At 41.7% G+C, this 13,894-nt stretch overlaps 1 protein-coding gene across 1 annotated transcript in view; it reads left to right on the top strand.

Annotated features, from left to right (window-relative positions):
* The window catches only part of crybg1a (crystallin beta-gamma domain containing 1a), a 45,497-nt gene extending 35,573 nt beyond the window's left edge, over positions 1–9,924 (top strand). The window contains exons 6-23 of the mRNA XM_046063373.1: positions 777–815; positions 912–1,030; positions 1,176–1,353; positions 1,643–1,782; positions 2,252–2,378; positions 2,470–2,505; positions 2,958–3,118; positions 3,332–3,458; positions 3,644–3,789; positions 4,545–4,671; positions 4,792–4,821; positions 4,946–5,058; positions 5,521–5,653; positions 5,799–5,938; positions 6,376–6,499; positions 7,183–7,341; positions 8,042–8,204; positions 9,161–9,924. Of these exons, the coding sequence (XP_045919329.1) occupies positions 777–815; positions 912–1,030; positions 1,176–1,353; positions 1,643–1,782; positions 2,252–2,378; positions 2,470–2,505; positions 2,958–3,118; positions 3,332–3,458; positions 3,644–3,789; positions 4,545–4,671; positions 4,792–4,821; positions 4,946–5,058; positions 5,521–5,653; positions 5,799–5,938; positions 6,376–6,499; positions 7,183–7,341; positions 8,042–8,204; positions 9,161–9,249 (2,151 nt within the window). The 3' untranslated portion in view covers positions 9,250–9,924. The remainder of the gene's footprint in view (positions 1–776; positions 816–911; positions 1,031–1,175; positions 1,354–1,642; positions 1,783–2,251; positions 2,379–2,469; positions 2,506–2,957; positions 3,119–3,331; positions 3,459–3,643; positions 3,790–4,544; positions 4,672–4,791; positions 4,822–4,945; positions 5,059–5,520; positions 5,654–5,798; positions 5,939–6,375; positions 6,500–7,182; positions 7,342–8,041; positions 8,205–9,160) is intronic.
* Positions 9,925–13,894: the final 3,970 nt, after the last annotated feature.

Genomic DNA, 13,894 nt, shown 5'->3' with positions numbered 1-13,894 from the left:
TGGTAATGTGTCTCAGTTAAATATCCTGTTCTTGTGTTTTGTGGTGCTGTTGCAACAAGTCATGAATCATTAGCAGGTGAGGGCAGGAAAAAGGAGCATGTCCTCAGTCTGGAGTTTTCAGCTAATGCTCCACTTTCACATCACAATAAGATATTTGCATCACTATGCAAATAAAGCAGAAAAATGCAAAAAACACACGTTTGTGTTGAGATGAACACAGACACATTTAATACTTGCTGCACAGCATGTGTTCTTTTCTCTTCCTTTAAGACCATTGGCATTACAAGACCATTATTTTGGTTCCTTTTAATCAAAATGTATATTCTGCCTCAGTGATTTTACCCCAGGGAGTACTTCTTGAGTTGGATAATGTAATGTATGTAATAGATACATTGTTAGATCGGTGAAGTAAAGGATTAATGTAATGACTACACACAGTTGAATAATCTAAAAGTAATGAATAAATACTTTGAATATATAGTAGATGTAAATAGATAGTAGATGGGTACAAAACTTGACCAAACCAACCTAGTTAAGGTTGTATGTAAACATTATTGTAATGTTATCCACTTTTATATAATTAATAGTGTTAAATAATGTTTAGTTTAAAACAAATGAATATCAACACATTTGGTAGTGATTTGAAAAGGTTCTTATTTCTAGAAATAATTTTGACTCTGAAGAGGCTAACGAGTTAGCTCTACTGTTTGGAGGGCTGACATCTTTTTTAAAGAACTGGTTCAAGCTAAGAATAACAATATTACATTTTCTTTTAGATACCTGCAGTTAGAGGGTTCCACAAAAGGCCTGGAAAGGTATGATTAAATGTTATTTACTTGCATTTTAGACTATGTTAATAATAAATTTTTTTGTTGCAACATATTTTAATGAAATTATTTTTTTCCATCCAGATTGTCATCCATGAACAAGCTCAGTTTGAAGGGGAAACGTTTGAACTCTACAGTGATGTAGAGGATGCCACCACAATGAAGCTGTCCCCTGTTATCTCAGTCAGAGTCATCAGAGGATGGTAAGGGTCTTTGTGCTAGTCTAAGTCCCTGCAGGTTTAATATGAATGATGATGATCATAAAAGCCATTTACTAACTACCCCCCTTTAGCTAACCATAAAGAAAAAGTTAAGATTTTTTTATGATATCATTTTCTTTGTCTTTAGCTGGCTCCTCTATGAAAAACCTGGCTTCCAGGGTCGTGTCATTGCCCTCGAGGAAGGTCCCACAGAGCACATAGTGAATATGTGGGCAGAGGAGGAAACTCCAACGACACTAGATCAGAAGGGTCAGCCTGTACCTACAGCACCTGTGGTCATAGGTTCTCTCCGATTGGCAGTTAGGGTACGTTGCCTAGTCCTATGTTATTGTTATTATGTCATTGTTATATGTCCTGTAATTTTGTTTTATTTATCCTGGGGTTCATATAGTTCCTGTGGGGTTCCAAATAGCTTTGGTTATCTACCCTTCTCCTTGCTTACTTAGTTTTATACTTTAGTTATTATTTTGAGTCAATTTCTGATTTTAATCAAAAGTTTATAATACTCAAAGTAATGTGTCATAAACAATTATGTACAATGTGTCAAAAACACACACCCCTCATGCAATTTTATTTTTATTTTGCGTTCTATAGGATTACAGCATACCCCGAATTGACCTGTTTGCAGAGGTGAATGGGTTGGGGAGGATGTCGTCTTACTGTGACGACACTGTAGAGATTGGCTCCTATGGGATTCCACAGACCACTGGCTCCATTAAGGTCCATTCTGGAGTGTAAGTTCACCTCACACTTGTTGACCTCAAAAGTTATTTTGTGTCATTTAAAGTAACATGGACTATATGTAAATGTTGCATTATAGAAACATCAGTTACATTTCAGTTACATTTTTAGAACTATGCTACTAACCACTAGTTTAAAGCTCACAAGTCTGTGTGCACCGTCTGTTTTCTGTCTGTGAAGGAATGCGTGTTGCAGGCTACAGCTTGTGGTTGTCATAGAGAGTGAAAGTACAGTATTTAGTCCCTTCATTATCTCCACCAGGTGTAAGCCTGAAGGGGGTCATGTGTTTGGTTGTGTGTGTGTGTGTGTATTTGTCCTCAGCTAATCTCCATATAAGACCAGACCCATCAGCCTATTATTTTTTGTGCATATTTATGACTGTATGCTCAAGGACTTCTCATGTTTGCGGTGATTCACAATTTTTTAATCGGTGTCTTTTATGTGTGTCGGTTTGGTCTTTAGCTGGCTGGTGTACACTGATCCAGGGTTTGAAGGCTTTTTAGGAGTGCTGGAGGTGGGGGAGTATCCCTGCCCAGAGGCCTGGGGTTTCCCTGAGCCCTTCATCGGGTCTCTCAGACCCCTCCGAATGGTATAGCACATAAAATATGGATATTTGCTTTCACTGTACTGTCATTTTGTCAGTTGTCTTTGTCTGACAAATATGTGTCTCTTCATTGCAGGGACTAATTAGGGTGGATCATCCTAATGAATTAAAGGTGTGTTTTGCATATCACATTTGTTGCATCTGTCAATATCTGCTGTTTTAAAGAAACTTCTTCTTTTCCTGATTCCCTACAGGGATAAAAGATAATGGTCAGATTTTTGTTCAAGCAGGCAGAACTAAAGCTGCAACAGTGTTTAAATGAAGAGTATATCCAATCACTTCTTGTGTGTGTATGCTAACAGGTCTTGGCCCACAGACTATACTCTGCCCTGTGTCTCTTATCACCTGACTGACAGATATGAGATACTGTATGTCAAGAGTATATGGTACACTGCCATTTGTCATCCTTCATTGTGGAATGAATAGCATTCTATTGTACCTTAGGACAGAAATGAGTCATAAACACATATACGGGCACACACACACACACACACACACACATTTAAGGCCTGCGTTTACAACTAAGGCTCAGCTATAACTCCTTCCTGTCCTTCTCTCACCCAGGCCTTGGTGTTTGAGAAGCCCAACTTTGACGGAGAGTGCATAGAGGTCGACAGTGATGTGTACAACTTGCAAGAAGAACCGGGAGAGGAAAAAACAGGCAAACCGGACGACAACAAGAAGACATTGTCTGCAGTGGGGTCTATAAAGATACTAGGTGGTCTGTAAGTATGTGTTTGAGTTAGTAGATGCAGGGGTGTGATCATCATCATCGGCCAACGCTTTTGTTTGGCAGGCAGCCAACCATTAGGGTTTTTTTTTTTCTTCAAATAAAATAAGACTCAAATAAAAGTACAAAAGAAATCTACCATTATGTGTGCAAAAAAAATGTGTTTATGATAGTTAGTTAGTAGTATTTCTCTCTTTTGTCCTTGTAGCTGGGTGGGCTATCAAGAGGCAGACTTCGAAGGCCAGCAGTACATCCTGGAGGAGGGGGAGTATCCTCACTGCAGTGACTGGGGAGGATCTGAGGACGGGCTCCTGTCACTCCGGCCTGTACGCACAGTAAGTATCACCAGCAACATTATTGACATATTGAAATGATAATCTGCAAGATTTCTTGTTTCCATCTGTGGCACTAAGCACTGATTGCTCTGTGTGAGTTCACTGTTCATTTAAACAGTTCCCAGTCGGCCCGAGAACTGGCTTTTCACTTTCTGATTTTCTTAATGTGTTTTTTTCTTCCCAAGGATTTCCTGTCCCCCCATATTAAACTGTTCACTGAGCGGCACTGTGATGAGCTGGGGCTCAACGTGGACTTGATGGTTCCTGTCTTCAACATGGAGGATGTCGGCTACGGTGTCAAAACTCAGTCTGCCAAAGTCATGGGTGGAGTGTAAGTCAAATAGAAAACTCACAAAGTTAAAATTCATAAGGAGGGAGGGAAACAGTTTGACTCTGCGATGTCCACACCCTTATGGTGTTTGGACGTGTGCTTCTCACCTTCCAGACGTGACTAAGCGTTCTGTTACCGTACACACAAAAATGCACACGTGCACACAAACAGCCCTAGAGGTTACAATTACAGTGTGAATAATCTAGTGTGACTGATCCATTTGGGTAATTATTAGATCAGGTTTGACAAAGGAAAAAAGACTTTTTCCATCACTTGAGGACAAGGATTTACACTGAGGTTGTGAATAAGAAGAATGGTTAGTTACTATTAGAGATCAACAACAGAGAACAAGCTTCTTTTAGAAGCTTCAGCAAAGAAAATGATCCAAGTACGCTACATACTGAAATACATTTTTAAGTCTGAGCTGAATCTTAAATAATACCTTTAAAGCATGGCACACATTTTTTAGTTAACATATTTTTGTCAATCAACCAACTCACCATTTGGTGAATGAGTTGATTTGTTGAACCTTTATCACCACCCTCATGTAACATTCCTCTGTTTGCTTTACATCTGCTTCGTCTGCTGAATCATTTTACAACCTCTTAGAGGCATGGGCTTATCTTTTTATAATGGTAGTAGTTCAGTACAGTGATTTAATCAGAGCCTTACTTGCGTCTGTCTTTAATGAATCAGTTGTGATGAGTTACTCAGTCGCTGTGGTGCTTTGCATGATGTTTTTGTGTCCCTGGCAGGTGGGTGGCATTTGAGAAGCCTGGATTCAGCGGAGAGCTCTATGTCTTGGAGACAGGCCTGTATGCAAGCCCAGAGGACTGGGGAGCCCAGGACTTCAAGATGTCATCCATACAGCCTGTTTTCCATGTAAGAAATGAATCCTAGGATCATTTAAGCTTTTAAAATAAATACAGCTACAGCTACATGACCATTTTTTATATGAATGACAAAGCTAATGTTAATACCTCCCTCCTGTTTGTTCTATAGGACACACTGATGGGAACAACAAAATTTAAGGTATCATCCCTCCATTCAAGGTTTTATATAAAATGAATTAACCCATATTTCTTCAATCTTCTTCAACCATCTTGGTTGTCTGTTCCTGCTGGGTCACTAAGTTCTGTTTGGATGTGTGTTATAGGTGCAGCTGTATTCTGAGCCAGACTTCCAGGGAAGGCTGGTGGCTCTGGAGGACAGCGCAGCAGCTCTAGATGAGGATTTCATACCCAGGTCCTGTAAGGTGCTGGCTGGCAGGTAGGCACAGATGAACTGGCACTAAACACTGCCTGGAACTGTCAGTGACATTGTGGATATAAGAGATAAGGCTTGACTGGCTGAAAAACTAATACTGTATTTATTTGGCACCAAGCTAACAAAAAAAGGTGCCTGTGCCAAATTAAAATCTCTTTTTTAAGTTCATTTACATTTTTTGATTTCACATGAGAGGGAGGAATGTGACAGCCCTTGGTGCTAATACACCCATTTAGAAACACTGAATAAACTCAGCAACACATGGGGGAGCCATGTTTTACCTTTCAGTGACAATAACAAACAACCTACCTTAACAAAGCGCCAGGTAAAGTAAGTGCCAGGGAGTTGAGTGTATAAAGTAGTGTGATAAAAAGGGATTTTAAAGATGAGTTAATGAGAGTTATCAGGAAAATTGAAGAACAATATCACAACAATAATGTGTGTATGTGTGTCTTTCTGTGTCAGGTGGGTGGCGTATGAGGGAGCCCAGTTCACAGAGAACATGTATGTGTTGGAGGAGGGAGAATACCCCAACACAGAGGCTATGGGCTTCCTGTCATCAGACTCTACCATCCGCTCCATCCAGACCGCTGCACATGTGAGTTCTGTCTATGTGTGTCTATGTAAGGCTACATTTGGGTCATTTGTGGTGCTCACTCTGCCTTGTTGGTGATAAAGGAATCATTGTAAGACTCTGTGGATGAGGCTAATGATGAATTAAACCCTCTGGTTTTCTTGTTCAGGAGCTTTCTCTGCCCTCCATCATCTTGTTCAGTAAGGTGGGCTGTAGAGGTCGCAGAGTGGTGTTGACAAATGGAGACGTGAACCTTCAGCAGGCAGGCCTGGATGCACACATACGCTCCCTGGTGGTGGAGGGAGGAATGTATGTCACTACTTTAAAATGTCCATTACCTTATGTTTTTGGTATATTTAAAGGCACGGCCCGTAATCTAAATTCAAACTAATTAGTAGAGACATCACTAGCAGTCAAAACCTGCAAATTAATCCTAACTTGACTGAAAGGTGATAAAATACACAAACAACAACAAAATTAAAGGTATTAATGTTTTATACTAGTCTGGATACATTGTAGCATTTTGAATGTCTGAGTAACACACAAAATGTTGATTTTCTTTAACTTCAACATATTTAAACCAGCACTTTACCCTTTAGCCAAACTTCAAAAATCAACTTAACCAAAATTTTAAATATCATATTCCAGAAGAGGTTTCTTAAATGATGGGAACTCATAACCTCAGACTGTTCATTGCAAATTTGTGAAGCTGAACTAACACACATGGCTGCCTGTCTTCTCCCCAGGTGGGTGTTGTATGAAGGCAGTAACTACTGTGGTCGACAGCTGCTTCTCCAGCCAGGTGAAGTGGGCGATTTGTGCGAGTTCAGTGGCTGGCAGCGAATAGGATCCCTACGTCCATTACTCCAGGTATGGAAGAAGGGATATGGGCCCGTCAAAAATTGTTGTAGGACGTAGTCTCATTCCATAAGTTAATTTCGGTTCTTACATTCAATTACATTTTTTTTATACAGCACCAGTTCACAGCAGACATTATCTCACAGCACTTTTCATATAGAGAAGGTCTTTCAGTTCCTTTAATGCCAATTAAACGTTCAGGTCTCTGTAATAGGATGTGATGGTCAATGGTATTGAATGCAGCATTAAGATCTAACAAGAAAAGCACAGAGACAAGTCCTTTATCTGATGCAATTAGAAGGTCATTTGTAGTTTTCAGTCTCTAGGCTGTGATGTACTATAGCAAAAAAATCCTCAAATACACTATTAATTATATATATAAATTGCGAGTGGGCTTTTTAAGAAGAGGCTTAATTACAGCTACTTTGAAAGGACTTTGGTTCATATCCTGTTAATAAAAAGGGAGTGCTAAGGGTTAAACTTCTTTGAGCAGCCTATTTGAGGTGAGGATGGGATCCAAGAGACAGGTCGATGGCTTAATGGAGAAAATAAAAAGGAGGAATGTATGATAAATGAAATACCAAATAAAACACTGTTAGATTTATATAAAAAAAAAAGTAACACATCTCTCTGTAAATTACTATGACATTTATTCCTGGATCAAATCAAACCTTTTCCACGTTTCCCTCCAACAGAAGCCGCTGTACTTCCGTCTGCGGAACAGGAAGACGGGATGTGTGATGTCCCTGACAGGAACTTTGGACGACATCAAGCTGATGAGGGTTCAGGCTGTGGAGGAGACAGGAGGGTTAGAGCAGGTCTGGCTCTATCGGGATGGGCTGCTTACCTGCAAGGTACAGCACTATACCAACACCAAACAAAACTGCTTAAACACTGGTCAGGGGTTACAGCAAATCATCCTCTCTGTGCAGACTCTACTGAAGCTCACAGGGACAACAGACAACTTTACTGATTTGCTTCAAAATTATTCAGTGATATTATGATATTATGGCTCTAAAATGCAAACAATAGCCATAAAACATACAGTATAATCAAAAGTGTTTCATCTATTGTAGGATGGCCTTAAAAGTCTATGATTTACCTGTTAAGTTTCTGCAGAAGCTGTAGTGAAAGTACTCTCTCTGGCACTGTTAATTTAGTTAACACCATACATTTAAAAAAGGTTGTGATAAAGACACTATGGAGGAAAAAAAATATGCATTCCCATTATGTCCGCTAGTTTGTTGGAAAATAAAGCAATGGGACACATATACATTAATAAATATTTTCGATTATGAAGTAACACATGTAGGGGAATGTTGCAGCTAAGGCGGAGGCATCAGTGGCATGCACCGTGTGAGAGCTTTGTAGTTTAGAGTTTGTTTTTTAAATAAATAATAAAATAACAAAAGAAAGAATGGCTTGGAGAAGTGCAGTAGTTGTCTTTGTAGAATATGATGGCTACCAGTTGGCCACAATATAATGATTGGTTAAACTGCTCTTTAAGATTGAAATGAACCAATACTCAGTAATGCGTCTTCATCATGTCTCCAGCTGGTGGAGGACAGTTGCCTGGAGACCTCAGGCAGTGTGGTGATGGCGGGCAGCAGACTTTGTGTTTCCTCGGAGAGAGGCAAAGACAACCAGCTGTGGAATATCACCCCGGATGGCCTGGTGCACTCTCACCTCAAACCTGAGCTGGTTCTGGAGGTCAAAGGTCAGATATATTTGTCTTAACTTCAAACACATCTTTGTTGAGGATTAACTGTTATGATTGAGATAAGGTGGAAATCCAACAGCTCCATCTCCTGGTGGATTCAGAACCTGCAGAGATGAAAACTGCGCAACTGCACTCACACTTTTGTCTTTAGTTAAATAGTTGCTCCTTTTACCACATGTTGTCCTGAATGTTAAAAAATTGGGTTTCATTATTTTGATTCCTTAATGACTGTTACGACCCCCCTGTTGGTCTAGGGGTGTGGGGGCCATAAACATATAGGCACAACTGGTAGATCTTAAACAAGGTAACGTTTATTGGTAACATGAGATGTAGACAGGTAACAAAAAGAACAAAAGGAGGGTGGACGAGGGTGCTGCGAAAATAACAAACCAAGTTAAAATAAAAAGGTCCTCAAAAGGAGGCCTACACCTATCTACCGTTTTAAACAGGTTTGAATCTTACTACAAAAAAAACACAAAGAGCACAGCACCCACTCCACCTGGTGAAACTAACAAAATAGCAAACAGAACAATAAGTGAACTTCTCCACTGCACTCAAATGTGGAGCTAACATTCAAAGGTATGCAAATGTTTACCTAAACACAATGTACCGCTAATAGGCACTGAAGGTGGATAGTTCCACTACACACAAAGTACAACAGACAGGCTATGCAGTCAATACCAGCAGCACACAAGTCAACAGGCGGTGACAAGCTGCCTGGAGCAACAGCTGGACTCTCCTTATGAGCCGGAGGTAATTAACGTGGTGATGAGCCATTGGTTGAGTGGAAAACAGAGGAACCAATGGGCGGTACAGATGCCAGCACCCCAGAAACCAGGAAGTAGGCGGGTCTTCATTCCCCAGGGACAATGACAAGTTAAACTCTGTCAACTATCAAAACTGTTTTATAGTGTAAAAACACTGACTTGTATTTTATTGTCTTTGCTACCTAGGTGGTCATCATTATGACAAGAACCAGGTGATCCTCAACACATTTGAAGAGACAAAATTGGACCAAAGGTGGACCTTGGAGATCCTGTGATCAGATGACCAGCTCTCCTGTGGCCCTCACAGCTTTCTACTGCAGAAACAGACACTGCAGTCTTTTGTAGTATTTTAATTCTTGTTGAGGAGAGTAACCAAATACTGGATCAATGTAATAACTATAAAAACAAATTTCAGAATGAGTGAGTAAAAACATGACTTATTTTTAGCCATTTGATTTCGAACACTGTATATCAAAGACTCTATGCCCTCTCTGTTTTCACTGCGTGAAAACTCAGCCCTGTTTCGATGCTGCATACTTTAATATGGTACTTCTTCATGCATCATTCGATTATAATGTCGGCAAATTGAATGTATTCTGTACATTGACAGCTGCAATATGAAGTCTGATGTGTCTACACTCCAAAGATCTATGTAGAGTAAGAGGTTTTCTTTTTGTAATTTCTGTAGATCAACACTGATCTAATGTAAAGTGATATCTTTTTAGGATTTTACAGGTTTACATTTTTACACAAACTATACTTTACTACATTAGATTGTACATAAGAATCAAGTGTATACATTTTAAATTTCAAAGCAGAACTGAAATAACAACTCTGCCCACTGTTGATTGTAAATATGTGAATGTAAAAGAGAAAACTGTTACACATGAAAATAAGAATGTGATTTTCTTTCTTGTGTCTTTTTTAGAAAATAAATAACACTGTTTTTATTCATAGTTTCGTTGCCATGAAATTCAGACAGTTTCTTTAAAGTAATTAGGAGACTTTCATGGATTAGGGGTGGAGTCGCTTTCACCAAAGCAACCTATTTGTGGCACAAACCATTGTATGATCCATTGGTGATTACAGTTTTGGCACAAAATTACTCCCCACAGTCAAAACATAAAAAACCCCACACACAACAAGGGACAAAATAACATGAATGTACAGTATAATAAACTTAACGGCACCACATGGTTGCCTTATGTCCCGGTTTAACTTAGGGGGCTTTCACACCTCGTTTGTTCCGGACTCTCGGACTTTTCAGTTTGCTCCAAACCAAAAATACAGGTGTGAAACCTCCCCCGGACCAAACAGACGAAATTTGGTCCGACGAAAAGAGGTAGTCTCGGTCCGGATCAAACTGAACCATGGTTCGGCTCGTTTCTGGTGTGAAAGAATTTTTTGGATGGTTTGGAGTTTCGGACTATTTACAGGAAGTTTGGCAGTTGAGGTGTAAACCGGAAACAAACAAATGCACGGAGAAATGCATTGAAATAAGGACACAATTATAAATCTCCCGTGACAGCTAATCTTTTCAAACAGACTGCCGCTTTAGAAGCACACTGCCACAAACATCTTTGGTTTCTCCTCAAACGGAGCTGCAGAAAGATCGTTTGCTGTCTTCTCCTCCTTTCCTGTCAGCGACGTTCTAATGTTTGCACAACGAGGACGTTGAACTAGCCTTCGTTGGTGTTGCAGGTAGTAATGCCATAATAATATCAGAATCAGAATCAGAAATACTTTATGGATCCCCGAGGGGAAATTCTTTTGTCACAGTTGCACTTGTCAAAGGTAGATAGATAAAGAGTATATAAATTTAATAGTATAAAAATAAAAAATAAAGACAAATATAAAGGTGTGTGGGTATGTACAATATTTACATTATTAAGAGTTATTATGGTGAACCAAAAAGGACAAGTGAGTAAATAGCAGCAGAGAATATTGCACATTAATTATTAAACAGGTAATATTGGACAGAAAATTGATAATGAGGTCTAGTTTAATAACTGACTAAGTGTCAGACACTTAAAGGGAGGAGTTATAAAGTTTGATGGCCACAGGCAGGAATGACTTCCTGTGCATTTTGGGGGAATGAGTCTTGCACTAAAAGTGCTCCTGTATTTGAGTGGGTGGGAGACATTGTCCAAGATGACATGTAGCTTGGACAGCATCCTCCTCTCTGACACCACCAACAGAGAGTCCAGCTCCACCCCCACAACGTCACTGGCCTTGCGGATCAGTTTGTTCAGTCTGTTAGCGTCCGCTACTCTCAGCCTGCTGCCCCAGCATGCAACAGCAAACAGGATAGCACTGGCCACCACAGACTCATAAAACATCCTCAGCATCATCCTGCAGATGTTGAAGGACCTCAGCTTCCTCCAAAAATAGAGACGGCTTCCTGTAGAGGGGTTGAGTGTTCTTGGCCCAGTCCAGTTTATTGTCCATGTGCACTCCAAGGTATTTGTAGTCCTCCACAATGTCCACACTGACCCCCTGGATGGAAACAGGGGTCACTGGTGCTATGGCTCTCCTCAGATCCACAACCAGCTCCTTAGTCTTTGTCACGTTGAGCTGTAGATGGTTCTGCTCACACAATGTGACAAAGTCCCCCACCACTCTCTGTACTGTAGTCTCATCCCCCTTGCTGATACATCCAACCACAGCAGAGTCATCAGAAAACTTCTGAAGATGGCAGGACTCTGTGTGGTAGTTGAAGTCTGTGGTGTAGATGGTGAAGAGGAAGGGAGAGGGTCCTGTCCCCTGCGGGGCCCCGGTATTGCTGACCACGCTGTCTGACACACAGTGTTGCAGGTGCACATACTGAGGTTTGCCAGTCAGGTAGTCAACAATCCAGGACACGAGGGGGAATCCACCTGCATCGCTGTCAGCTTCTCACCCAGCAGGGCCGGCCGGATGGTGTTGAAAGCACTGGAGAAGTCAAAAAACAAGACCCTCACAGTGCACGCCGGCTTGTCCAGGTGGGCATAGATGCGGTTGAGCAGGAAGATGATGGTGTCCTCAACTCCCAGTCGGGGCTGGTAGGCGAACTGTAGTGGGTCCAGAAAAGGTCTGACCATGGGCCGCAGCTGATCCAGAACCAGTTTCTCCATGGTCTTCATGATGTGGGAGGTCAGTACCACAGGTCTGTAGTCCTTGGAGTCACTGGGACAGGAACTTTGGCACATGAACGAGGCAAGATGTCTTCCACAGCACAGGGACCCTTTGGAGACTCAGGCTCAGGTTGAAGACACAGGTGAAGGACTCCACATAGCTGGGGGGTACAGGCTTTGAGCACCCTGGGACGCACACAGAGGTCACAGGTGGAGGAGGGGGAGAGGAGTCGTCGTCAGGCGTTACACACACAGACGCTTGTTCTGCTGGAGTTTACGCTCCAGCTTCCTCCTGTACTTCTCCTTAGCCTCCCTGAACTTTATCTTCAGGTCCCCCTGAATGGCCCTCATCTCCTCCCTATTACCATCTCTGAAAGCCCTCCTCTTTGCATTCAGGATGTCCTTGATTACCCATGGGTTGTTGTTTGGGTAACAATGGACAGTCTTTGCTGTGACAGTGCAGTCCACACAGAAATTGATGTAATCTGAGATGCACTCAGTAAGCCCATCTATGTCCTCTTCATGTGACTCACAGAGTGCATCCCAGTCTGTCACCTCAAAACATCCCTGAAGTGTGTCATAGGCCTCCTCTGACCATCTCCTCACTGTCCTTTTGGTCGCAGGCTGCCTTTTCACCAGAGGCACATAACAGGGATTGATATGAACCAGGTTGTGGTCGGACCTGCCCAGGAGGGGAGGGGGGAAGAGCTGTATGCATCCTTAACATTAGCATACAGCAGGTCCAGGGTCCCCTCCTCTCTAGTATGGCAGCTCACATACTGGGTGAAGTTAGTAAGTGGCAAATATGCATAGGTTTGTTTTTTATTCATTCATTCTTGTCAAAGATACCCGCTAAACTGTTTAATAAACCAATCAATGTCAAGTATAGAGAGAGACGCAGCCCACATAGATGATGACGACAGGACGCACGTCTGTCATGTAAAGTCCTTTAGTGCTGTCGCAGAATTGCAGTGTGAAACCAAACCAAAACTAACCGAATGTACCCAACGAAGATTAAAAATCAAGGGCAACTGGACTTGGTTGAAGATACTGGAAGACGTTTCGTCCCTCATCCAAAGGACTTCTTCAGTTCTGACTGACTGGCAGGGAAACTCAGCTATTTAACCTCAGTGGGGTCGTTGGCCCGGGTCATCGATACCGCTGGTTCGTTAGTGTTCCTGGTTGCTGTGACGACAGTCGTTACAGTCGTTAAGACTACCTGTGGCCAAGTCTGAACGACCATCGTTGGTATCTTCACCTGAGGCCAAGAGGTTACGTTTGTTGAGTTTCCTGGGAAGTGATGAAAGGACAGCATTGTAAGTGGGGGATAAGTGGTGGCGTAGACCCCCTCCCCTGTTCAATGACGGCTTCTCGACCCTGGTGTAGACGCTTCCTTGACACCTCTTTCAAACCATCCATCTTCTCTGTCTAAAATGTGCACCTGGTGGTCCTCAAACGAGTGTCCTCTGTCCTTCAGATGTAAGTAGACTGCAGAGTCTTGACCTGAGGAGTCGGCCCTTCTGTGTTGAGCCATGCGTTTGTGTAGTGGTTGTTTAGTCTCCCCAATATACAGGTCTGTGCATTCCTCACTGCATTGGACCGCATACACTAGATTGCTTTTCTTGTGTTTGGGTGTGCGGTCTTTGGGGTGGACCAGTATATGTCTTAGTGTGTTCTTGGGTTTAAAAAACACAGGGATGTTGTGTTTGTTAAAAATCCTCCTGAGTTTCTCTGATACTCCAGACACATATGGAATCACAATGTTGTTGCGTTTGACCTTCTTTTCCTCCTCCCCTGTAGTTTTGTT

This window comes from Micropterus dolomieu, linkage group LG11 (assembly GCF_021292245.1).
Source record: "Micropterus dolomieu isolate WLL.071019.BEF.003 ecotype Adirondacks linkage group LG11, ASM2129224v1, whole genome shotgun sequence".
Lineage (NCBI taxonomy): Eukaryota > Metazoa > Chordata > Actinopteri > Centrarchiformes > Centrarchidae > Micropterus > Micropterus dolomieu.
The sequence above is the reverse complement of the archived record's forward strand: the minus strand, read 5'-3'. Positions and strand labels throughout refer to the sequence as shown.